The sequence below is a fragment of the Bombus flavifrons genome, chromosome 3 (assembly GCF_040668555.2).
Source record: "Bombus flavifrons isolate JBK064 chromosome 3, iyBomFlav1_principal, whole genome shotgun sequence".
NCBI lineage: Eukaryota > Metazoa > Arthropoda > Insecta > Hymenoptera > Apidae > Bombus > Bombus flavifrons.
Window position 1 is genome coordinate 18,198,525 of NC_138444.1, and position 25,569 is coordinate 18,224,093.

A 25,569-nucleotide genomic window follows, 5' to 3' on the forward strand; every position below is an offset into this window, starting at 1 on the left:
CACTACGCATTTTAGCAACGCCGGTGTTCAATGCAAAATTCCTTATAGCGCCACGAATAATTAAATTTGAATTTTATAAAGTTGTAGGATCTAAATGGAAAAAGAAATAGCGACCAAAAAAATATTACATAAATGCTTACAAATCCTTTTTATAATCATAATGTTAAAAGACAGAATTCAAATACAAGTAAACCGACCGCAAATAAATTGCAAATGGAATGTTGGCCTTTAATGGATTAAGAAAGCTACTTTTTAGAAAAATTTGTAGAAAAGCACGGTGTAAGGAAAGCAAGGGAGAACTTGAGACCCTCTAATAACAAATTCACTATTTTTGCCACAAATACATTCGAAAACTAGGCACATTTATATTCGCAAATCTTTCTTCCGATCTGTTTAACCGGAAACACCAGTATCGTCCTATATTTTACACGAAATCAAATACATAAAAAATAGAGCTTTCATTACGATACAGGCCGATCGTTTAGCGTTCGGTTACTCGCCCATAGCAATTAGAGAATAGAACACGTCGTGATAACGCACAAATCTTAAGAGTGAAGAAAGGAACGCAAGAAGTGTTTTCATTTTTTTTTAACCAGTCTTCAAATCGACAGTTCATTGTGAAATCATCGTGAAAAATTCAAAGTTTCGTTCAAGCATATCGCAGGTATACAAACTACTCTCGTTATTTAAGAAGCGAATCCGTAAAAAATTATTTACTTTTACTTACTACGCTTTTGTTTAACGCGCTCTTCTCCGTTTTCTTTGTAATTACAACCAAAGGGAAATTCGATCTACTTTGATCAAAGAAACACAGTATATTTCCTTTTTGTAAATTATATTATAATTTCGATGCAAAAGTAAGGAGAAATTTTGCTTGATATCTTTCTATCGTTAGCAAACTCCATCGTTCGTAAGATATCTTTTTAATAAATTATAACAAATAACAAAAGAGCCAGGACTTCGATTTGCAAATTCGTGTATATTCGAATTCGTATTCGTGTATTTCATCGAATATTAATAACGATCAAATGAAAAATACACGCTTCGCGTGCTTTTTTTTTTACAAAAATTCTCATTACTTCTGCATCTGCGAAGGAGCTCGTCTCGTTTAACAGCTAAGAAAAATGAGCATGGATTTACGGATAATTGATATAAACCATTAAATATAATTCGCTTTTAATCGATCTTATTACGTCAATATTTCATCAGCTCTTTTAGTTTCTCTAAGAACTTCGAATGAGTTATATTGAAGAAAAAAGAGAGAGATAATAGTAATTACTTTTATAATAATAAGAAGAAACGTAAGAACGTTTAATTTTTAAAAACGGGTACTACCAACGATATTTGTAGCAAAAATATACAGGCCACGTGGCTGCTTACAATATACGCTCCGCAAATTCTTAAAAGGAAAGAAAAACTTAACAAACGCGAGAGAAATGAAAAGTTATTTTTCTTCTTTTTTGCTTTTTTTTTCTTCTTTTGACAAAGAACATAACGGTTAACGACGTCAAACAACCATCACTCAGTGTCAGTCAGGTGCGGCTGTACAAATCATTGATACCCACTGACAATGAGCTCATCGATTGTACACCTATACTTAAGAATCTAGATTTTATTACGAAACTGCTCGCACGAATTTCACAAACGATTTCTTATTTTCTTTTTGCTTTACTTTTTTCTTCTTTTTCCTTTAATTACACCACGAAAAAGAAACTATTGACCCATGCTACTTCGCTCGATTATTCCAATAATTATATTTACGGATGCATCGTACATGCGTTATTGCCAATAACATATGTACCGCTTCATCTTCGTACCGTTGTTTGTTGAACAACCTCACAGACATAAACAAGAGATACATATTATATTTTCCCGTGCAATTCGGTGTGTCGAACATTCAAAAAAATTAGTTACAATTATTTAAATTACACGATGAAAATATTATATTATTCGTTGAAATTCACGTACCTATCAAATCCATATTTTTTTTCCAATTTACAGACACAACAGCGCAGTGATCAAACGAATCGCCGTTCGAACGTGTTTCGTCGACTAATTGATACAAATTTGCATATGTACAACGTACGAAGATGAAACACAAGGAACGGAATATGTATATTTATATACACGAATCGGAGCATGTGTTATGAATGCATAATATGCACGCATGTAAATGTATGTCTCTGTATAATATGACGTGTGTAGTGTGTAGTGTGTTGTGTGTGTGTGTGTTTGCGCGCGCGCTCATGTGCGTGCGTGCGTGCGTGCGTGCGTGCGTGTGTGCGTGCATGTGTGTCTGTATGTGTATGTATCCTTGTAAAATGTACGTCGCGTTTCATGTACGTATGTATGTATGTACGAAACATTTCGCATAGACGTTCTGGGAGTGGAATCAAGATATATCGAGTATATGAAAAGCAATCGTTTTTAAAAATGTAGAAATTCGCTTGTTAATAAACGTATACGCAATAGTTTGGCCATCGGTCTTTGCCATATAAGGATAATAATTTTTATCGACTACTATCGTTAACTAGGGATGAAGTCATCGTGAAAAAAGAACCGGAAGTCCATAATTGTTTGTTTCTTTTATAGACAGGGGAACGATACCCGTTCAGTTAGAAGAAAATGTTTTCACGAAGAAAAACGCACGAGGATAGCATAGCCTCATAAATTTCAAATACATGTGCAATAATACATGTGTATATAATTTTTTTTTTTCTTAAGAAGCGGTAATTCGTTTTTCGCGATCCTAATGGTGCCTTTAATGTACGCGTGTTCGCTTGTTATGCCTTATCGTTTCCTTTAACTGGCCAGTGTAAACTCTACTGTGGCACAAAGAAATTTCGACAATTACTCGCGTAATTTCACGTTCGATACGTCGTGTAAATAGAGCTTCGATTGCAAATAAATTGTCACGATATATATTTATGTGTATATATATGTATATAGAATACCACTAAAAATTCGCTTGAGCGTACGCCCAACATACAGACCAAACCTTCATATCAATCTCAAGCACACATCAACCGCTTTGTAAACGATATAACAAAAGTAGCTTAACAAACGAAGCACACAACCAAATGGTGAATCCTACTACATTGTTTTGCATATTTTTAGTTTTAGATTTAAGAAAAAATAATATGGACTTCGAAGAACATTAAAGTTTCGAGAAATTAACGCACGAACGTGTATCTGTACATCTATACAACCCTTAACTGTGTAGTAGTCAATTATGTTAAGGAAATACATACTACCTAGTATTGCTATACGATTTCTTTATTTATAAGAATGTTTGACAATTAAAACGTAAATTATAAAATATTTTGCAGAATGTAACCTCAAATAAAGTTTAGTTAAAGATTAAATATGAATAATTAGAAAGCGGACAACGTAAAGTATTAGAAATATATACGTTTATTATTTTAATATCTAACAAAATAAAAATGTAAAAAGTTTCTACTTGATAAAAGAAAATATATAATTTCATTGGTCTGTCAAATTAAATCATTCGTGAATAAGATATTTTCATCTTTTGCATAGTATGTAGAATTACAAGTAATACTATAACCTCTAAAGCCTCATTGTATGTGATGTTAATTTTCTTAAAATCATGTACTATCTCGAAATACTCTAGAACTGTGATGATTTAGTTGTGTGCTCGTTCACATTATCGAATCATGTTGATCAATGAATGAAAGCATCGAGTAAATACAAAAGGTAATAGCAAAATTCGCTTTACCCCCAGAAACATCGCTATTCTCATATCAGATTCGTTTACTGTCTACTTTTAACAAATGTATATGTCCAAACAAACTTACTTATGAATTGCACGATGAAAAAATTAAGATACAATAAGATAGAATGGAACGAATGAAAGCTCACAATGATAAAAAAACACTTAGAAAAATTGTCAATATAACTATCTAAGTTGATAATCGTCGTGTTCCCTCTGTTGAAAGAAAGGAAGCACGGATTGCGCAAACGCATTTTCACAGAGAATGTTTACACTGTTTCGTACGTACGTACAACATGTGTACTCACCAAAAGAGAACTAAGATTAATGTTATTTGGAATAATTATGATCCTTAGTAATTCCAAACGTAAGAATCAATTCCAGATAAAAATGATTACATCTCACATTCACAAATGCGATTGGCGATTTAATCACTAATTACTGAAAAATCTATGCATACATAATCAAACACTTCACTGTTTGCGCGGCAGCCTTTTCAGCTATAAATGGAATTATGCATTAGATTAATTCAGTATCTTAAGTTACCACCTAGTTAATGTTGTGTTTTGTGTATCAAATCATTATCGTAACAATTATTTGTTGGGCACACACCGAATTAAAGTCTCAGCTGTAAGCACGCGTCAAACTTTTCTTTCTCCGTGATTCATGTTCATTAGCCATCCTCTTTTGGAGGGGTAAACCAACCTATAAGAATATATAACAACATAATACCATGTATATAGATATTTCAGAAACAAGTATTTCAGAAAGAGATGGAAAAACATACGTCAAAAGTAAAAGATTAAGAGCCACGTGATACAAAGACTTACTAACATAACAGAATCTTATAGGATTGCATCGTTGAACCTCAAGTTAGGAATGCAAATAGTAATATAACGTATAAATATCGACGTCATATTAAAAAAAAAAAGGAAAGGAAAAAAAGAAGCAGCATATGTTTCTAAAATTATCCTTCCCAAATTATTTAAGTCAATATTGTTAAAGAAACGCGCATTAAAAAACATATTATATAATAACGATAATGAAAAATTCATCGTCTAAATAACACTAGACATTAAACTCATCATCTTCTCATCAAATATTTTTCGTATTGCAAAAATTTAACATACACGATGAAATGAGAAATAAAATGACCGTCTTACCATTTTTTTCATGTATTTGTACAAGAGACTTGAATGACTGTTGTGCACGGGCTAGACTATATTGACCTTGACCACACACTTTGCTAGCACTACCTGGTCCTTGAAATTGTATGCGTGCTTTTCCCTTCACTAGCGTTGCTGAAATCTGCATGATGACTGCTTCCACTGTATAGGCTGAACTCCAACCTTGTTTCGTTAAGAGCTCCATGCAAATTGCACCTCCTATAAGGACGTAACCACCAGAGATCATGGGATGCACAACTCTGACAAATGGGGGTTCGAATGGGTAAGTTTCCTGCAATCACAAGAATAAAGAATTTTTTCTTAATTTTACAAAATCAATAACCTAAATATCGATATCATGCGAATTAACAAAATTTCCAAAGTATTTACCAAACTACATTGATATCATACGTAATTAAAACATCAAGATATAATAAACAGATTCTTAAAAGTGATGATGTATTACTTATTATCTAAAACACAACTAGAATCAATAATTTTGATTTACACAAAATTCATACAATAAAAACACTTGCAAGTTAATGACATACCTTAAAAAGCATGTTAAGGAGAATACTGTCTTTGCCTTCCTTTTCTTTTAGAAGTATGAGATCGCTGTGTAAAGGTGAATCAGGATCAACACACATCAGCCTGACATTCCATTCATACAAACTGTCATTTACTAATTCTATGCTGTACATTCCTACAACAAATTTAAGTAAATATTTGAATATGTCAATAAATCTGCACTTTCCTTTTATAATATGATTATTAAGCTGTCTTAATACAACTATAGAATGAAAAACATGTGAAACTACCTTTTTTGAAACTGTCACTCCGATAAATGTCGCGCAATTCTTTCATAAGTCTGTCTGTGGCTTGCACACTGCCACAGACAGATCCTTTTAAGTAATCTTGTCTTTGATTTTGTCTCAACCTTTCTAACGTTGCAAGATGTTCCAATTCTATTTCTTCACCCTTAAAAATTCAATTCATATCAGTATAAACCAGTGCAAGTATAATCTACATATTAAAACAATTATTTTATTTAATGTTACTTTATTTACCTTACTCTTTGCATTGGCATCCCCTTCGTCCATATCTAAATGTAGGTCTTCCTCCGCATCGCTTTCTTCATCATCATCAATATCTTCTACATCTTCAGCTTCCATCCTTTGTGCCGCAGCTTCGTTCGATCCTCCTAAACGTAATGGATCCAAAGCTGTCCTTAACCGTTCAACATCTGGTGGTTCGGGTAATGAGTGGAGTCTACATAATTCTTTCAAGAGAATCCCAACTTGATTAATGACATGGTTGTCACGGCCTGTAGTAGTACTTAAAATTTGTACCGCATTTGTAACACTTGTTTCCTCTGATTCCGCAAACCAAACTGGTGGTGTAGAAGGATAGGTTTCCTATGACATTCATTAGAGTTCATATAATCACTTTATAGAGCAAAACCGCGATAATCATAATTTAATTTTTATAATATGTAATATATGTAATGATATATTACTTTCATAATATTGAATAACAATAATGAATATTTATATAACATATTTCCATAAACTTGATAGTTTTCAATATTGCAATTAACTACTTTATTCAAAAAATGTTATAATTTTCCTCAACGTAGTTCATTTGTTATTTCAACTAAGACAGAAAATTGTCTAAATATAAAATGAACTACTACTACTTTAAAGTATGTGTACAATAATAAAATCCTTTAACAAATTAAAAAATATATTTACCAATTGTTATGCATATAAAAATTACTGATAAAAATTAGTTACTTAATTGGGTGTTTAAAGCTGATTCATAAAATAGAAAATATTTTAAGATTCTAAAAAAAAAACTGTAGTAAAAAAGATAATGGACATGAAAATTCTTAAATTGTAAAATAGTTGTGTCCGACGATAATTCGTGAAATAAAAGATTACATTAAAAATCAACTATAATACACGGCGAATGTTTATCGCGGTCGTATACAGGATATTTAAATATGGATTTATCGGCAATTGCAGTTAGCTCAGCGTCGGTGCACGTCCATGCATGTGCGTAACAGAAATCACATATTATTAATTAGCAATACCAGACCATATTTTCTCAATGAAACAAATGAACAAAAATTGTCAATTTTGTAACAAACGAATAGATAAAACAAGAACAATAATGCATTTCACTAATATCTATTTGAATCAAATTTTTAAGTCCAACATTTGTTTTGATACACGCAAGATGAGAAGATAGGTTTGAATACGCTCGAATTGTTAAAACGCTAAATAATTTTATTCACAATCGACCTTTAATGAAAGAAAAGACAACTATTATAAATTTCGAATTGCATTCGGAGCTCCATAACAAAAGAAACATAGAGTGCAAATTTTTTTTAAACACACGCGATTATACGCGATGACTTATTGTTTACACAGGCTGATAATAAACTTTCTGCATGGATCCGAATCTAAAATTAATCGCTACAAATTAATGAACTCGACTCTAAATAACATAAACAGCTATATAGTAAAGAATAAACAATTATTTACTTTTAGCATTGATATGTTAACTATCATAATTTCGGAGTAGTCAAATGAAAATTGAAAGTAATTTCATAATAAAAAAGTGAACGATGATGGCAACGATGGTAAGAGGAACGTACATACATGGATATGCTCATTGTTATCTAATTTATCTATAAATATTATCTGGCGTACACAAAATTAGTAAGTAGTTTGGTAATCGTGATATAACTGTCTAAATGGCACCGATTCTAAATGAATGACTTGTTTGTTGCAAATTGCAAACACAAAAATGGACAGAGAGAACAGATACCATTACGAGGGGCTTACCCTCTATTTGTGACATACATTGACCTCTAGCGCAATATTAATTCGTCTGAAAATCTCCACGGAAACTAGCTGATTGAGGTGAGAAAGGATCGATCGTAACTACAACAAAACGTACAGAACAATAAGAAACTATGGAGAGGACAATGCGTACATGATAGACACGGTATACGTGCTCCCGAGCATGGCTCTTGTCAAAAGCCTCAAATAACAACACGACTGTTATTGTTTCTTTGTCCGATCGGTCGCAGACAGCGACGAAACTTAACACGCTATCCATATAAAAATGAAAATACTGTCGATTGTTCCGAATCGATTTACTGTCTCAAATCGCATCCATGCTTGGTACACTTACTGTAATATTGGCGTGTATTTCGTATTTCTTCCCATTTTTACCGACGAACCTGCAGCTGAGTTCGTCCACACTCGCAGACATTATCTGAAATCTCTCATGGCTCTTAGGGAAGACGGACTCAAGAGTTTTAATCTCCTGCTTAAGGGTGTTCAAACAAGCCATTTGGGGGAGCGAACGAATGTGCCGGACCCCAAATTTTTCGGCGGTGCTTGTTCCAAAAAGTACAGCAACCCGAAAGAAACACGACGTACCCGATGACTGCCCGACAAAATGGCGACCGCAACTGACCAATTCGGCTAGTCTCGTACAATTTCGTCCTCTTTCGTCACAGATGGCAGCACTGAAACATTCAAACACTCATGACGTCTTTCCGGTACAGCTGAGTGCCGCTCAACGTGTTGTGGCATTTAAAACGAAATCCGGATAATATACAATTGCTCACGAAAGTATTCGTACGTTTATGAAAATGTATTATCAATATATTATTTATTGAAATTTCGTTAGGATGGTAATGAACACGACTATCAGAAATATATTAATAAAGTTCAAAATAAATCTAAAAATTTATAAAGATATAATCACATATTTTTTATATTTAAAAACCAATGATTAAGTATCTTATTAGTTGTAGAGCTCCGAAAATAATATTGTATTTGTACTTGAGATTACTTAAAATATATTATACGTACTTAAAATATTAAAAATTCGGTTGCTAATTAATCTCGATCTAAAACTTAAATATTATATTAATAAACTCTACCGATCAATCTAAACACTGAAATACTGTATTAATAAACTCTACCGATTATGCTATATTAATAAATACCAATAAATCAGAAGTTAAAATAATCAACTTCACTTTTTATCAATTCCACAATTTCATTACATGAATACATGATTAACATTCAATTTTCAAGAAACAAATAATTTATTTGCGTAAGTTCATTCATTGCAAAGAAAATGACATAAACGATACTAAATTCCAAAATAAGTTTAAAAAATAGTATTTGTAACATCGTTACCTTCTTCTGTTTTTCATTTTATGGAGTAGATCAATGCAACTTCTGATTGACTCAAATGTAAATCTTCCTTTTAGTCAATATAATGTATTTAATTTTAACATAAATAACCAACACTCGTTAATTATATCATGAATTTATTTGAAATGTCTAGTATGTCTAGTTCTTATGATCTATATGTACAGATGATAGTGTGATAAAGTATAATACACGCATGTTAACATGTTAACAAATAAATGCTCTAATCTAACATACTAAAAATAATTAAGTTCTAATTTTTCGACTGGGCCTACAAATTTCTTCCTTCTTTTTCTTTTAATTTCAGAATATAGTGCATACATTTTATGTACTTCATGGGACAACATGAAGCAATTATTAAAATAATTCAAGAAATTCTTCCAACTTAGATATTTATTTACTAGTTTGTATTCGTATTCTCTTCAGTGGCATACATCTTTTTGTGATAATATTTTTGTTCTCACATAGGTATATACATACATAAGAAATAATTAACATTTATTTATAACAGCGCTCAATATAACACAAACATATTAGTACAAGAAACATTGTTCATATTGTACTTAATTTATTAAATAAAGTATCCATGATGCACGCGCTTAAAATTAAAACGAGCTAAAATGATACTAATTGCAATTATATTTCCTTTTCTCTTTCTAACAATAAGTTTTTTTTTTACGAAGGTACAAAAATCAAAACCCGACATGTTATAAAACGTAAATAATAAATATATTATTTTACATATTGTACAGACGTTTTTCACTGAATGCTTTTCGTGTATGAATTTCTTGGGTTATTTTTTTTATCATCTTTCTCGTTAACATTAGAAAAGAGTAGACACCAGTCCGTGGTACATAGTCTTTTTAATGGCAATAGAATCTTTGAAGTCGTGATATGACTAAGTGTAATTTATAAATAACAAAATATACCATTTCCACCGTAACAGGATGCCTAAGCCTTTTTTATTATATGAAAATCCATAATGGTCAACATTAATTTATCACTAGAATTATTTTCATACATATACATATATATACACATGTTTCTTTCTTTGCATATACATAGCTTTTTCTGTTTCATGTAATAGTAAAAGCGAATGTGAAAGTTAATCAGTCAATAATATTAATTTAAGCCTCTTTTTTTCAAAGTCAGGATCAGCAGAAATAGCGTACTTACACTTAAATTTGTTTTTCCTAGTTACCTTCCATTTAATTAAACGAATTAAAAAACATGCACGTAAACGGAAATTATATTACATAATTATTTCAAATAATTTTACTTCCGTACCTACATTATTTTTAAAGCGGAAGACCATCTCAGGTGGCTTTATACTTTTAACAATTTGTAAGTTTTTTAAACTTTTTTTCTGCGATACTTGTTCTCATATAAATAAATGTTTTATATACATATACATATATAAAATATATTATATATATAATTATTAATATATATATGTATATATATAGTATTTAATTAATTTAATTAATATATATACATATATATATTAATAATTTATGTTCACTTTATGAAATATGTTTTAATAAATAATAATCATGAAATTTGCTAATACAAAAAATAAGACAATTTATGCTTTACGTAATATAAATTTGTATTTTTTTTACATAACTTTCTACATAATTAATAATTATTTTGTTCATTTTATAAAAAATAAAAGAAGCCAATTACATCCTTTAAATGATTGTATTCACATTTGAAATAGTTATGAAGCCTTCACAAACACTGGTAGTAGATATCTCACCAACTGTTAATATGTGTCATATTTTTAATGATATTCTACATTGCATTTCTTTTTATTGACTTAGATATTTACACAGACAATACTTGAACAAAATTATTTGCATCACTGTGTACGGTGTCTCTGATAAGTGAACTTTAGAAAATAGAGTTTTCCAAGATTCAAAACTTAGAATACTTTTTCTCTAGTAAGATTCACTAAACTTATGTCACAATTTATGTTAAACCATTGTTGTGAATTAGTAACAGTTTTAAATTATTTTTTAGCAATTATCATGATACATATTAGTAATAACTAGGAACTTGAAGAAGCATTACCTCCGTCTCTTTAAATATACAAATGCCAAATCTTTTTGATATCCGTTCAACGTGCAATATAAGCAAGTTCAAACAACCACCTTCTTGCATTTCGCATCTGTTAATGAATTATCGCATGGCGGCACTTTCTTTCTCCGAATCACATTAATATTAAAACTTTCATTTTATTTATAAAGAAATACTATACGTAAGATACTTTATAGTAGAGGTAGAAAAATAAAATGAGGACAAACAAAGAAGAAAGGAATGGTCTTGTGTGTGTGTGATAGTCACAGTATTTATATTGTTCGTTCGACAACTTCCAGTTGTAAACGAAAAATCTTAAAGAAAAGTATTAATAATCTTAATATATAAAAGCATATCTAAACTGCCAACTGTGCAACACTAGTTTTATACATCTCAGTTTTATTTACAAGTATTCTTTCGTCGATAGATACACTTTGGAGAAAGAAGTAGCTCACAGTATGTCACAGATTCCTTGTATTATAAAAGGTAATCTTCATTTGCGTGCACTCTTTCTGGCACATGACGTCAATACAGAATAATCTGGTTTACGTTTTTTCAGGGCATATAATAATGCTGATTTGTTACATTAGAGTAAAGGAAACGGCTTTTTTTAAAATGCCGAATGATAGTAATCATAAGTAGGCCAGTAAGGCTGTAGCCAGTCCTAGCTGGTGCGTTGACGTTTTTTGGCAGGGTGTTCCTCAGAAGAATGTGCAGGTGCAGGCATTACCATATCACCACCTCTATTAAACATATATTTCAATTGAGGCATGTATTTCATTATACTTTTTACTTGTATTAATGGTAGTTCTTCGTTTAAAGATGAACACTTCCCTGCTTCCATTAACATTTTCATTTGTAGCCTTTAAAAGAAAGTATCTTAAATTAAAAGTTATTTACATCAGTCATAATGTGAAGTAAATGTACATTCCTATAAAATATTTTAAGGTAAATAAAAAGGGATATACTTGCAAAATTCTTACTATTGACAAAGTTAAGAGCATTGTGTACAGACATATGCAAAAAATAGTACTTTTTTACCTATTTCCTTGATATAAGTCTATATGCAAGACATCTGTTAGGACTTGCCGACAGCTATTAATGTCACAGATAGGAAAATACTGAGCGACGAAGTCAGGAAGCGTCATCAGTAATTCAGAATATATATATGGCTTGAAATTAATACAAGGTACCATTTTGTCTTCTACAAGCGCTTTCTGAATTTGATAAGGTTGAACTTGACAGGTTGATATATGTGTTTCTGATATTGGGATCAATGGCTTTCTGCCTCTTGAATCCCTAGAAATAAATACTTCAATACAATAATAAAGTATTTATTTATTCCCATTAAAGTAGTTTAGTTCCTATTAAAAATTTAAATATAATAATATGATAATATAATAAAGTAAACAATGTCATACCTGGAACTATTATTACTACCATTAACTGGTATTAATGGTGGTGGATATTTCGCATGAGATGTGTTATGTACGGATGGTGTATGCCTTTGTGGGTGTAGTAGCGTAGATACCTGAGTAGGTGACGGCATCAGAGCTTGTACTTGTTCGCTTAAACCTAGCATTTGAGGGTATGTGCTTGCTGTAACAGCATTTGGTACACCTAAAGTAGGCGTAGTATATGTTGATGTAACCCTAAAATGGAAACATTCTATGATAAATCTTAAGGAACATACAAATTAGGAAATATATATGATCAACTATAATTATGTAATTTACACGAACTACAGTACTTAATAAAGTTACAAAATGTTTATGTAAGATACAATATTGTACAGAAAATCTACACATTGTTGAATAGTTTGGGAAACTTAAAAGTGTATACTAGTTTAAAAGAATATAAATAGAGAAATATGTACATGAGATATTAATCATTGTAATCAGATTCCCTACAAAATGTATATATTGATTTACTATATTTATGCTTAAATGTATAATAGCATCAAGAGTATTTTATGTATTATACAAATTTCAATATTTCATTAACTAATATTTTAAACAACAAATAAATAACTAAAATAAAAAATTAACATAGTTCATTATTTAAAATAATAAACAAAGAAAATGTAGAAATCAGTCATATATGTATATAAATAATAATAATAATAATAATAATAAATACAAATTATTCACATTTTTCACATATATCAATATCTCATTTAATAGCATTTCTATGAAAAAAGGTCGATAATAATATGATTTACAAAAAAACGAAAATAAAAGTATATCTAGGAAATATAAAGTAGATATATGTGTATAGTAAATAAAAGAAATAAAAACATTAGAAAGAATATAAGTACTGTTTGAAGAGGCAACACAGGCAATATATAGTTATTGCAGATTTATATAAATCAAAAATTTGTTAATTATAATGTTCTTGTGCATGCTATCTTACTTTTGTGTAGTAATCATGACTATAGTACATTTTACAGGGACTCACCAGTCATCCTTCCCATAGGTTGGATAACTATACAAAAAAATCATACGTTGTATGTACAAATGCAAAAAGCTATAGTGCAGGTTTTCCAGATAATAAATAATAACATTTTTGCAAATAGTATAATTATATACTTCAAATAAATAAGTAGTTCCCTAAAATTCGACACTGCATGCTCATTTTATTCTAGTATACATCATATTAAGATCACTTTTCAAATAAAGCTATTATGAACTTTTAATATGCATTGATAAACTATATACAGTGTGAGTAATAAATATAATAAACATTTTTACACTAATGTAACTACTACATGAATGAAGTCGTATTGAATTAATGATTAATTTCACCTTGGATTTGAGCAACACATCAAGAAAGACAAATTGTAATTAATTGTCAAAAGGGAAACAATATTTAACATGTGTATATGATTTGTTATTTAAATAGATTTGAGCAAAATATTCCATAACGTGCTTTTTAACAATAAAAACTCACATCTAATATATAATTTACTGTTTTCAATCACTAAATTGGAAGCAAGCATAAAATATTGATAATGCTGTGTAAGAAGAGAGAATGCTTAATATTAAAAATGAAAAGTTGCTCTGAATATTCTAAAGCTTCATTTTAAAAAAACATATACATAGATATTGTATATTAAGAAACAAAGAAGAATAAAGAAGACTTTTAAGAAAACTTTTTATTGCTTACCCAAGATTAGGTTGATTGGAGTGAACTGTTGCTCTGACAAGAGGGGGTGGTTGGGCCTGAACAACATTCTGCATAGTTGTAACTGGATAAACTCCAGGGTACTGAGCTGCTGCACTACCTCCACCCCCTCTACTCCTACTAGATTGTTGTGAATAATTTTTTGGTGCTGTAGATATTTGCTATAATAAAAAATCTTGAACCATTATCAATGAAAAACTCATTAGTATATTATTTCAATTTGTCTTTGTTTGTTAAAATATAATTTATTTATATATATATATATAATTATATTTTGATATTTATAATGTATAATATATAATATATATATATATATATTATACTAACACAACATTGACCCTTACTGGGTTTTCAACCTTTTCAAAAAGAAATAGGAAAAATAGCTAATTATAATGATGTATTTAAAAAATATTCTTACATATTCTAACTTTAATAAAATTTTAATAATATTACAACAAAAATATAAAATAATATAAATATATTTTTAAACAACTCGACACTTTTTATTGAATTATATAAAAGCGGAAATATTGTAGAGAGCGACTTACATTGTGCATGTTTAGGGACGAAGGCATTCGTACAATAGAACTAGGTTGAGAAACAAGCGCCGCCGTTTGAAAGGTGGGTTGACCACCGACGAGGCCTGTCCAGCCATTAACACTTTGCACCGTGTTCAACATCGGTTGTGTGACGATATTCGACCTGCCTGAGGATAGTGCTGTTGGCGAAGAATGTGCTGGATGAGTGGTCGCAACGGGTCTAGGTTGGCTGACTCGTTGCTGCACTTGCGATGTGTTTGCGACAGATCCACGTGGTAGCATGTTATGCATAGGGGTAGCACGTGCGTTAACAGTCGCTTTATTCGCACTATTTTGCACGGGAACTGGTTTGGTCGCTGGCGGTGTGGGTTGTTTGGTCCAGCCGCCACCGCTACCACCACCTTTGCTATTCACTAACAACTGAGAGTCCATCACTTTCGTCGGCCAATAATCTTCGAACCCCGTGCCGGGCGGGAAATAACTTTTAATGTCATTCAAACTAATCACTGAACATGTTTCACTGGCAAACAGTTCGTTACGAATACCCTGTACTTTGCAACAAAACTTTAAATACGATAAGTCCCAACCCTCGAGCTTTTCCGCTTTCAACTTGAGATTCTCGGTCTCGCCCTCGAAGTAAAAGAGAGGGACGTATTGAAGGCCGTCCTTTACCGTGTAAGGAACAACGGATTCCTTATTTATCCGAATGAATCCACATTTATCAGCCTTCTGCCCATTTGACACGTTTGGATTCGTCCCGGCCGTTAATTTCGTGTAACACACGTCCAAAAACGTATAAAACTCCTTTGCGTCCGAAAGTCGAACCACTAAGTCTTTACACGTGAATGGATCTCTTCCAAACTGATTCTCGCAGTGTTTAACGTTTATATCGGTGAACAACTTACTCTCCGCTTCCGTTATATAGTAACTCCTTATACACGTACAACTGTAGATATCCGAGTGCAGGTAACTCAGGTACTTGTTCAGCAACTTAGATTCTAAAATTCGTACAGCACAATACTTTTCGCCAGAGCGAAATATATAAGGTATGTGACAATCGTCGAAACTGGTCCATCCGAATCGGCCTCTTTGGCTTTCATCGTCAGGCGGTACTTTGCCTTCCGTCGTAGGAGGTTTCGTTGATACGACAGTTGAATCCGCTGGTCGTTTGTTCAAGTATCCCAGGATACCAGGAAGATTTGATTGCGGAAGGAGACATTGTGGGGGCCTTTGTTGTGGTGGCGCCCCTGGTACTCCTGTGACCATTTTCGCCTTGTTTGCTTCCACCATTTTGGCAGCCAGTTCTCGGATCTCCGCCTCATCGGGAAGTTCTTGCTTAACTACGACTTTATCAAAAGCTGGAAAATATATAATATACTCCTATTATTTTTGATAATTACAAAATAGAGAATATGATATATACATTTATGTGGTATAAAGTTTTTAAGGAATATTGAACTCTAGATAAAATTATTTTGCTTAAATTGTTTGTTATTTAACGCTTAAGTGGTACCCATAGGTAACCATAGTAGTCTAAGTTAGATTACTTAATCCCAATATTTAATTTGTATGTGTATTCTACATTTATTAATAATTTTCATCACGAAAAATGCTTATAGAATACAAACTAAAATGAAATACTTTAAAATTAAACAGCTTAATCCAAATTACTGAACAATACCAATCGAGAATTAATTAAAATTATATTTTAATCTTATATGTATAATTCTTTTCTTTAACACATTATTTACAATAACAAAGCCCACTTAATTATTACAATAACTTATATTCGTTATAAATACTAGACTATAACTGAAATACATAATGTCAGTATATTATCAAGTTTTAGTGAGTTAAATAACAACAAATAACCATTATGAATTCTATTTATTTCTCAACAAAATTAAAACATATTAACAAAATCTATAGAAATCAAAATAATGAGAAAATTAATTATTTTTTATTGTTTTAGATGATTGTGTATAAAAATTACAGACGACGATCGATGGAGAAGAGCGCGGGAAAATACATTTATCGTATGCCACAAATGAATTCAAGCAATTATCTTTGATTATTCTGCGAAACGAACTCCCACAAAAATAATAACCCACTAAATTGTCAATTTTATCCATCTTAAACAAGATTTATAAAGTTCGTTTCTACATAAAGAAATATTTCGTATTATACGAAATTTGGCGCTGTTAATTTGTACGAAAACATACACGTGTTCAAGACCTACGCGCAAGACACGCACTATCCAATCGAAGTTATTTTTGCACTGTAATCATCGATATTTAATTTAAGTTTATGAATATGAATGACAACTATCCATTTTTCTCATACAAATTTTAATTGTTTTTCCTTTCATACAAAACATAGACAAAGAAAATAAGCATAGAAACATTTTCGTAATAGTTCATTTTCAATTAAACATTACAATTTAACTAAATTGCAAAAGATGAATATAATAACACAACACAAGATTGGTACCGGCAATTTGCGTGATATATACACATATCTAAGATTTGTAATGTACACAGGACTGCAAAATTGTCTAATGTCGGATTAGGAACCATATTTTCCGAGAATTCACAAATTCGAAACTGTAGTTGCGCACTCGCAGTTTTGTAAAACGTCAGACACTTCAAAACACTGTACACTGTACACGTGACATGTGTTAATTGATTATTCATTGTTTAATCGATTTGAATCCCCTGTCATTTACATCGACATTTAAATAAAACAACCATAAATTACGTTCTGTAAAAAATTAAAACGTTCCTTTTCTTTGAAATCGATGGAAAAAATACTCTCGCGCTCTTTTCAACCGACATCGATTATCAAACGAAAACAAGGGGCTAATCAAGAGTACGCGCACGTGTACATTAAGATATGAGAAAAATTCACCACACTAGGATTTACAAAGACACAACGCATCTTTCATTAATGATGGAAAGATGCATTTGAAAACGTACTGAGTGACACTTGATCGGGTGCCGTCTGCAACGGACTCCTTTTCTCGAGCCATATGGCGTCCGTGCTGCTATCAGCGTTCACCGTATGCATGTCTGTAATATCGTTCCTCATCCTTGACGATCAACGATGCTTTCTAGCCGAGTCGAAATCACATATCGGTTGGATGAGTTGTAAACCAGCGAAGAGGTTATACGCGGTGCGTCTACTGATGTGCACTGTCGATGGGACGACACACGACCATGTTACACGACGAGACGAGAAACAGGCTCAGACAGAGGAAAAGTTCTATCCTCCTCCTCTGTTTCGACTCTCTCGGCTTCGAAGTTTTCACGCTTTCCCTCGACGACGTTTTCACTTTGCCTCTGTCGATTGCAATTATTATAGCAGGTGGCGCGAAAGAGTTTCCGACTCGACTCTCGAGGGATACATTTCGAGGGTAGATAAACGTACGTAGACGGTGGTATCGTTCACACTGACTATGTACATGCTGTTCGTAACACGGGCGTACCTCTGGACCCCGGCGAAGCTTTGCCGTTGATTAAGGAGCTCTCGATCGAGGGTAGCGCCATTTTACGCGGACTTCGCCTCTGTAAAACTGCGATTTCAGGCCGCCCAGTAGGCCATACCGTAGCATCGAGCTGTCTGCCTGCAGTTGCACGGGACACTAGGCATTCCGCGGTCTAGCCGACCGCCAATCCTTACGGACTAGAGAGGCACGCTTAGTTTTCCACGCTGACTGTACTCCGTTAGGTATGTGCCAGTATCGTCCTCCGCGACGTATCACCACCCGTTGGCTTTAACTTTCCATTTTTAGGAATCTGACGTTACTGTTGCACTCCCTAATGTCCATCGATAATTCTTTCAGATACCCCAATTTTATATCACTGCGGTATTTTTAAACGACAACTTCGTAAATCCGTATTGCATTTTACTGCGCGAAATGTGGAAGTACAAAATACAATGAATGTTATCGAGTATTCGATAAAACACTGAGTTGTATATGTACATTACTTGAAAAAATATATACAAAAATATATAACATACTTGAAAGTATATGTATTACTTAAAAAACAAATGACAATAATTTCTTTAAAAAGGTTCTTAAAACAAAAATACAATTCAGAATATTAACCTATTATAATATAATTTGTCTACATTTTGTATTTAATTAATTGACAATTTGAATTAAAATTGTGTACAGTATATAAAGATTTCTATTGCTCTGGGTAAAAGGGGATCGGTAGTCTTCCCAATAACTGTCGCCATCTATCCGTCGCACTCAATATTATTAATTATGTTGAATTTTATTTCCAGACATAAAATACATACATGTTGCGCATGCGCCGATAATTTAAATAAACATAACGGTAAATATAAATAACTTAAAAATTAATAATATTGCAACAAAATCCTTAAATTACAGTGTAATTCTAATAATAATTCATTCGTTACGAAGAAATGTCCATTAACTTACAAGAAATGAATGCTTTATAATATAGAAGGTAGGTTCTGTTTATACTAATTACTATACTTTGGTGTTCGATACGAGAGCTATATAAGACCGTTGCCTGGCAGCAGTCTTTAGTCGAAGCCGATCAGTGACAAGTGAAGGATGTACTCAACTTTCTCTCCCAAAGATAATAAAATTTCGAAGGTGGTAGAAATTATTCCAGTATTTACGGTTTTTTAAATCGTGATCATACAATTTACACATAAGGTATAATTTTGTGCTATATAAATAAAAAGCATAAATAAAATGCGCAAGATCATTTCAGTTTTCAAATTTCGTAGTAAATAAGTATTTAAATACCGGAAATTGGAAAATAAAATAAAAAAAATCTTTATACGCTGTGTTAATACGCATGCTTGTCACGTGTTACATTCATCACTCATACTTCCAACTAAGAAATATTTATTGTTCCCTCTATATTATCGCGTTTTATAAATTGAGATTTCAATTAAATTTCGGCAATAATACATATAACAAATATATATTACAGTACAATATAATATGTAAAACTGCACAACGGTTATAATGAAATATACATACAGCAAAATTGGAATTCTTAGATGTTTACAAACAAATAGGTCATATTTCTTATTTTCTTCTTTTCTTTCTTTTATTCTTATTTTCATTATAACCATAGCAATATCACGTAGTATATAATTAAACTTTATCTATAAATCCATATATATTTCATTAATTCAAAATTCTTTTCTGCATAACTTTCAGAAATCATCGAAATCGTGATCAACATTTTCAATTGCTTTTGATCTCCAGTGTAGTATCATTATCACTTGGTCGTACTTTTCACTTCACTTATTTCAAGGGATTCAGGAAATTATGAAATTTTATGCTAGATACGTCACTGAATCTTATAAATAGGTGAACCATATCCTCAATCGGATTTCGCATCGTGTGTCAGGGATCGGCTGCAGCAGCTAGGTACATACCGCTCAAAGAGTGGCCAGGGCCAGCGCGTAAGATCGCGCAGACGATGTGACAACGTTGCACGGTCGATATGCTCTTTCAGGCAAAGTGCCAAGATTGGTAAACGCACGCGGCGGTATATAGTCGTGGTTTCAGGTGCCCTTCCCTCCTCTAACGCCCGCGTTTCACCCCCACCGCCATTCCTGGAACTTACCCGTGGGATTCTGCGTGATGGTGGGGGTTAAATAACAAAGGTGGGGGAACTGAAGCTGCGCAGAACGTTGCCAGACATACGTCGCTGTTTGTGCCTCTGCGCAGCCTTACATACATATACTCGACAGCCTCCTATATACTACATATGTATTATACTTATTATTTTAATCATGATTTACGGCTGCAACGTTGCCGGTTCTCGCTGCAGGCACGCCCACTCGGTCTCCCTTTTTTCACTTTTCAGTCGTACATACTAATACATAGATGTATGCGGGGAAAAGCAACGTCGCTTGATCGATACTTAAAGAAACATATAAAAACAAAAAGATGTACAAAGTTGTATTTATCAGCATCGTATGAGCATGTTTACGAATAAAGATACGTCTTTATTAAGATACAAAATAAAAAATCGCTAGCTTTCGTGCATAGATTAAGCAACTAGAACTAAAACAAAGAATATTTAAAAAATCGTAACTATATACGTTGTAATTAAAATATTTATGTGTTTGTTACTCTTTTATTTCGATTGTGTTTTTCTATAAATAATTATATGTATAACAGGAATAACAAAGATGTTAATCTATATGACCGTGCAACGTTGCCATTACAAAATGGCCGTCGCGGCCTTGATTGGCCCGATTTCTTCTATGGCATACGCTGGGCCAGTCGTTTTGGCAACACTGGAAGGTCATAACAATCTATTTATAGCAGCCCTCTATTGCTGCTGTTGCTATGCCAAGTGAAGGCACAGTTCGCGGGGAGGGGAGGCAGTGGAAATGGAGGGGGAAGAGATTACTGAAGAACAATATGGCGTTGAACAGGATGTGCCCTGTACCGATCTGTCCATTCTCTTTGCCATAACTACATTGTCCTTTCTTTCTAACGTTCACAATCTTTCTCTTACAATTTCCTTCTTCTTCCTAATATCAACGTATATCATTCATTTCGTTCAATTATGAAATCAAAAGAGCAAACATTACATAACGCGATGAAATATAGTATAGAGAGACACAATTAAATACGATAGCCTTAATCGTGATAAGACGTATGGGACGAGGTTACCATCGCTTTAGTGTTCTGTGACGAGAAAAACAAGGATGATTCGAAGAGTGGGGAGAACGAATATTCGGCATATTCATAATAATGAAAGAGGACCATCTAAATATGCTCTATCATTTTTCTAAATGTAATTTTTTGCGCAACTCAGTAGAATTGCATATGGCGGCGTGCACTTGCAGCAGCTGACAAGCATCGTGGTGTGCGTTTTCATGGTACACAAGCACGCATGCGACTTGCACGAAGTCGCGCCGCTTCGGGAATGCTCGGCAAACTTCGTGAAACTGCCTCTTTGTTACATCATTCTTTAGCTCTTATGTAGTACATAGAGGCGGATACATTATATACTGCGTCTGCACATATTTCCCTCCCAGCTCTCGCTCTCGTATGTACAGTGTATATAGCTGCCTTTGCATATATGTGCCGGCGAAGCAAACGGGCGGACGGTCGGAGGAGTGAGATCAGCTCCATGTTACACGAGGCGCACAAATGTAAATCAACTAGAACGGACACTAGAGTATGTAATATGTATAAGCGTTTTATCATCTATAATTTTACCAATTATAATAAAGAAAATTCTTAATAATCTTATTCCATACTAAACTATTACAACTTCACTAGATCTAAATAAATCGTAACTTTAAATAAATTATTATTTGTTTTCACTGTAATATACAATAGTGCTTTTTGCATTTTAAAAATTTGATTATTCCATTACTCAGAATATATATATATAAAACTTTTCGTATACATATTAAATTTTTATTAAAAAAATATATTTTGCTAAAGTACTCAAAATTACGGAATAAAGATGAACGAAATTACTTTGAAAGAATAAAATCCTCTCGCATAATAATTTACGAACTAATGATAGTAGTGAATTCATATGTTGTTGGTTATAAACGTCTCCTTTACGATTTCACAATTTTTTATCAAATAGGATAATCATGTAACGCGATTTTTTCTTAATTTAATTGTGAAATTTGTTACTATTATGCAAGGACATTTATTAATATTGATAATTTGTAAAATTTCACTAATGACAGTAGTTCAATTGCAAGAGTGTAAATGGAAGTTTATATGTATCATTTACAAAAACTAATAAAAAAGCATTATTGAAAAAATGTTTTCAGTGATAGATAGATCTATCTTGCAACTATTAACTGACATCAATAATGTTTATTTTTCATCACGCTTTGTGGCGCCAAAAAACTTTTGGAATACTTCACATATAAAAAGGACATAATCTATAATAATCTCAAAGACAATTTCCACATCTTTTTTTATCTACGGTTGATTAATTTTCTTTGCTTTTCCATCTTTTTATTTCAGTTATTTCTTTACTTAATAATAACGGAATTATACATCGATACTGGTAATAATATACATTATGTCATATTTATATGTAATATTTATGGCACGGTAAACCTAACCATAAATCACTAAAAAGATTATAGTTACTTATAGGAAAATAGTTGTAAAACAGGAAGCAAAAATTCTTATGAGCGTTTTCAATAATGAATGACTAAACTTACTTTTTCATTGTACTGATACAAAACAGGCTATATATTATTTTTATATAATAAAATAACCATGTACATAATGTATGTCATACAATATAATAGTATGTTATTTTATCATCCTAACCTTAATTTATTCGCGATGCATACAAAGCTCAAAAAATAAGCAATCTATGAATAAATGTAGACTTGTTATTATCTGACCGTAATTAAATTTTCATAAAAGGATATATCTACACATAATTTTTCATTAATATAAAAAAGTTTTTAATAAAAGATGACACGCTTTAAGCTTCTCGTAATATTTTTTGTTTATGGAAGTTATACGGTTCTGTAATTTAAGTATTCATTACACACTTCTTCCCAAAAAAATATCTACGATATTGCCAGGATCATCTTACCGTTTACTTTAAATAAACCGTGACGTCATCTTCTGCAAGCACACGCGGATAAAATGAAATGTGAATTAACATCCTTTTATTGAACATACACCGAAACGTATTGCAAATAAGTCTTGTTATTAACGATTTATCGTTCGTGTAAATATTAAATAGTAATAATCAATACAATGTATGTATATTTAACAGGATATAGACATATTTTTGCAAACACTGAGCACCGTACATATGTCATCAATAATGTTTCCTACGTGTATTCTTTACTTTTATATGTACAATCACATAACGTAAATACAATAATCGTTAAACATAAACAATCTTAATGAGTTCTTTCCTAGCATTTGCAATCGATGTCTGTATGTATGTCATTCAAATACAATAATACACGCTGATATTCAAACTCAATTAGGATTACGCTGGTATGTGTTTTAAAAGTCAATTTACAACAAACATGTATCCACGTGCACATAAACGAACCTTAGTATTATATTGAAATTAATAGACATTAGATGTTTTATATAACTGTGAATTTACATGTGCCCAAACAGGGTAACTATGGTACATGTAATATTTATAAATGACCGAAGAAAAATCTTTAAAAGAGAAAGAAAAATGAAATAGTTTCAATCGTTGCGTTGTATGGAACAAGAAAAGGAATGCAATAGAAGGTAAAAAGTATACGTCAGATTTTAAGAGAACAAGACGTGTATTTAGATTCAATGTGTCGTTGTTGCAACGGTATATTGTCAACACGTGAGATGCAGATGTTGACAGGTAGTCGCATCGGGGAACCACGTTTCGCCGGGTCTGCACGAGGCGCAGCTCATAGAAAACAGAAAACACGACGTGTACCTTCTAGGCACTGGGCGCTGCTACAACCCGTATAACAGAGCGAGAGGGTACCGAGGTTGGATGTGGTAGAAAATCAAGCGAGGAGTACACAGGAGTACCAAGAAAAGTAAAAAAGGATAGAAGATGAGAATCTAAACGAGAAAGGAATACAGATGTATAGGAAGAGAAAAAGAGATGGGGAATATCAGGAGAAAGAGAGGGGGAAACGATACGCGCGAGTCTGTTGTCGCCGCCACCGCGACCACCGCCGCCACCCATAACCTCAAAGCTTACCTCTGTTGATTCGGGCTTCGACGATTTGTACGTCTTCGTCGACGCTCCTGTCGTTCATCTTCTTCTTCTTCTCGTTAACCTGAATGTCCATGCACATAATTCCACAGAACAAAACAACACTTCCGCCACACGAATACGCTACCCTTACGTTCCCGTGACATTTACATGAAACTGTGTGTGCGCGCGCGCGAAATATAATATACCACAGTTACAGCGGGGAAAGCGAATGGGTCGTCACACGAGGGCGCCGCGAAATGCGCCTCTGTGAGTTGCGAATCTATTTTGTGGTTGTTGTACTTGACAATGGAGGAGAGATAGACATAGAGACACGACCGATAAGCACGAGGAAGGAAAACGAGAAGAATCTTAAACAGTTTAGTCGGTTGCCTCGTTCGTTATACACGTACACGCAATTCTCTCGCGGCCCGCGTTTTCTGCTGTTTTGTGCGGAGGTGAACCGAGAGGCCGACCGGGTTCCGTCCAGATTTGAATGTGGTACACGTTGCCAGTTCTTTCTCATACCCCCCTTCGTCCCCCTCCCATTCGTCCTTATGTACTTAACGGTTGCGACGTTGCCGCACATCCGGTACCATTGGGTAAGTGGTGGGGGAAGAGAATTTTGCAAAAGAGTGGGGGATGTACATAAGTACCTGACAACGACATAGTGGGGACTGCAAAAGGGTGGGGGAGAGCAGGGGGTATGTACATAGGGAAGGGGAGAGGGTTGTTGCTCGGGAATAGGAATTTTCCATGACGCCTCGGGGCAACAGCGACCGTTAGCTAGATCACGTGGCTTCACCGGAAGTTGTAAGGGCGACGCGCCATGATGTGCGCGCCCTCCTTTTCCGCTTTCAAATTTTTTCTTTCGAAATTTTTTTCCTTTAAAATATTTAATTATATTTTACGATACTT

At 33.0% G+C, this 25,569-nt stretch overlaps 2 protein-coding genes across 5 annotated transcripts; both read right to left on the reverse strand.

Moving 5' to 3' along the window:
• Positions 1-341: 341 nt before the first annotated feature.
• On the reverse strand, positions 342-8,397 carry LOC138178059 (ubiquitin-conjugating enzyme E2 Q2). The gene is made up of 6 exons (XM_069109477.1): positions 8,101-8,397; positions 5,967-6,314; positions 5,718-5,877; positions 5,451-5,602; positions 4,897-5,191; positions 342-4,438 (listed from the first exon to the last, which is right to left on the reverse strand). The coding sequence occupies exons 1-6, from the start codon at positions 8,260-8,262 to the stop codon at positions 4,407-4,409; spliced, it is 1,149 nt and encodes a 382-aa protein (XP_068965578.1). The 5' UTR covers positions 8,263-8,397; the 3' UTR covers positions 342-4,406.
• A 1,101-nt stretch (positions 8,398-9,498) lies between these two features.
• On the reverse strand, positions 9,499-25,236 carry LOC138178052 (uncharacterized). 4 transcript variants are annotated; one of them, XM_069109462.1, is made up of 7 exons: positions 24,658-25,236; positions 14,948-16,296; positions 14,382-14,560; positions 13,674-13,700; positions 12,638-12,868; positions 12,258-12,515; positions 9,499-12,079 (listed from the first exon to the last, which is right to left on the reverse strand). In XM_069109462.1, the coding sequence occupies exons 1-7, from the start codon at positions 24,752-24,754 to the stop codon at positions 11,881-11,883; spliced, it is 2,340 nt and encodes a 779-aa protein (XP_068965563.1). In that variant the 5' UTR covers positions 24,755-25,236; the 3' UTR covers positions 9,499-11,880. The 4 variants fall into 4 exon arrangements, with proteins under 4 accessions (XP_068965563.1, XP_068965565.1, XP_068965562.1 ...); XM_069109464.1 differs by lacking the exon at positions 24,658-25,236 and adding an exon at positions 18,423-18,617; XM_069109461.1 differs by lacking the exon at positions 24,658-25,236 and adding an exon at positions 17,914-18,392.
• Positions 25,237-25,569: the final 333 nt, after the last annotated feature.

Excerpts from the sequence above, each read along its gene's own strand:
- LOC138178059 (XM_069109477.1), bottom strand. The coding sequence starts at position 8,262 with ATGGCTTGTTTGAACACCCTTAAGCAGGAGATTAAAACTCTTGAGTCC. Across the intron at positions 5,192-5,450 it reads TCCTTAACATGCTTTTTAAG|GAAACTTACCCATTCGAACC; the intron begins GTATGTCATTAA and ends TTGTGATTGCAG. Across the intron at positions 4,439-4,896 it reads ACAAATACATGAAAAAAATG|GTTGGTTTACCCCTCCAAAA; the intron begins GTAAGACGGTCA and ends ATATTCTTATAG.
- LOC138178052 (XM_069109461.1), bottom strand. The coding sequence starts at position 18,025 with ATGAGGAACGATATTACAGACATGCATACGGTGAACGCTGATAGCAGC. Across the intron at positions 16,297-17,913 it reads ACCCGATCAAGTGTCACTCA|CTTTTGATAAAGTCGTAGTT; the intron begins GTACGTTTTCAA and ends TATATTTTCCAG. Across the intron at positions 12,869-13,673 it reads ACCTATGGGAAGGATGACTG|GGTTACATCAACATATACTA; the intron begins GTGAGTCCCTGT and ends TTTCCATTTTAG.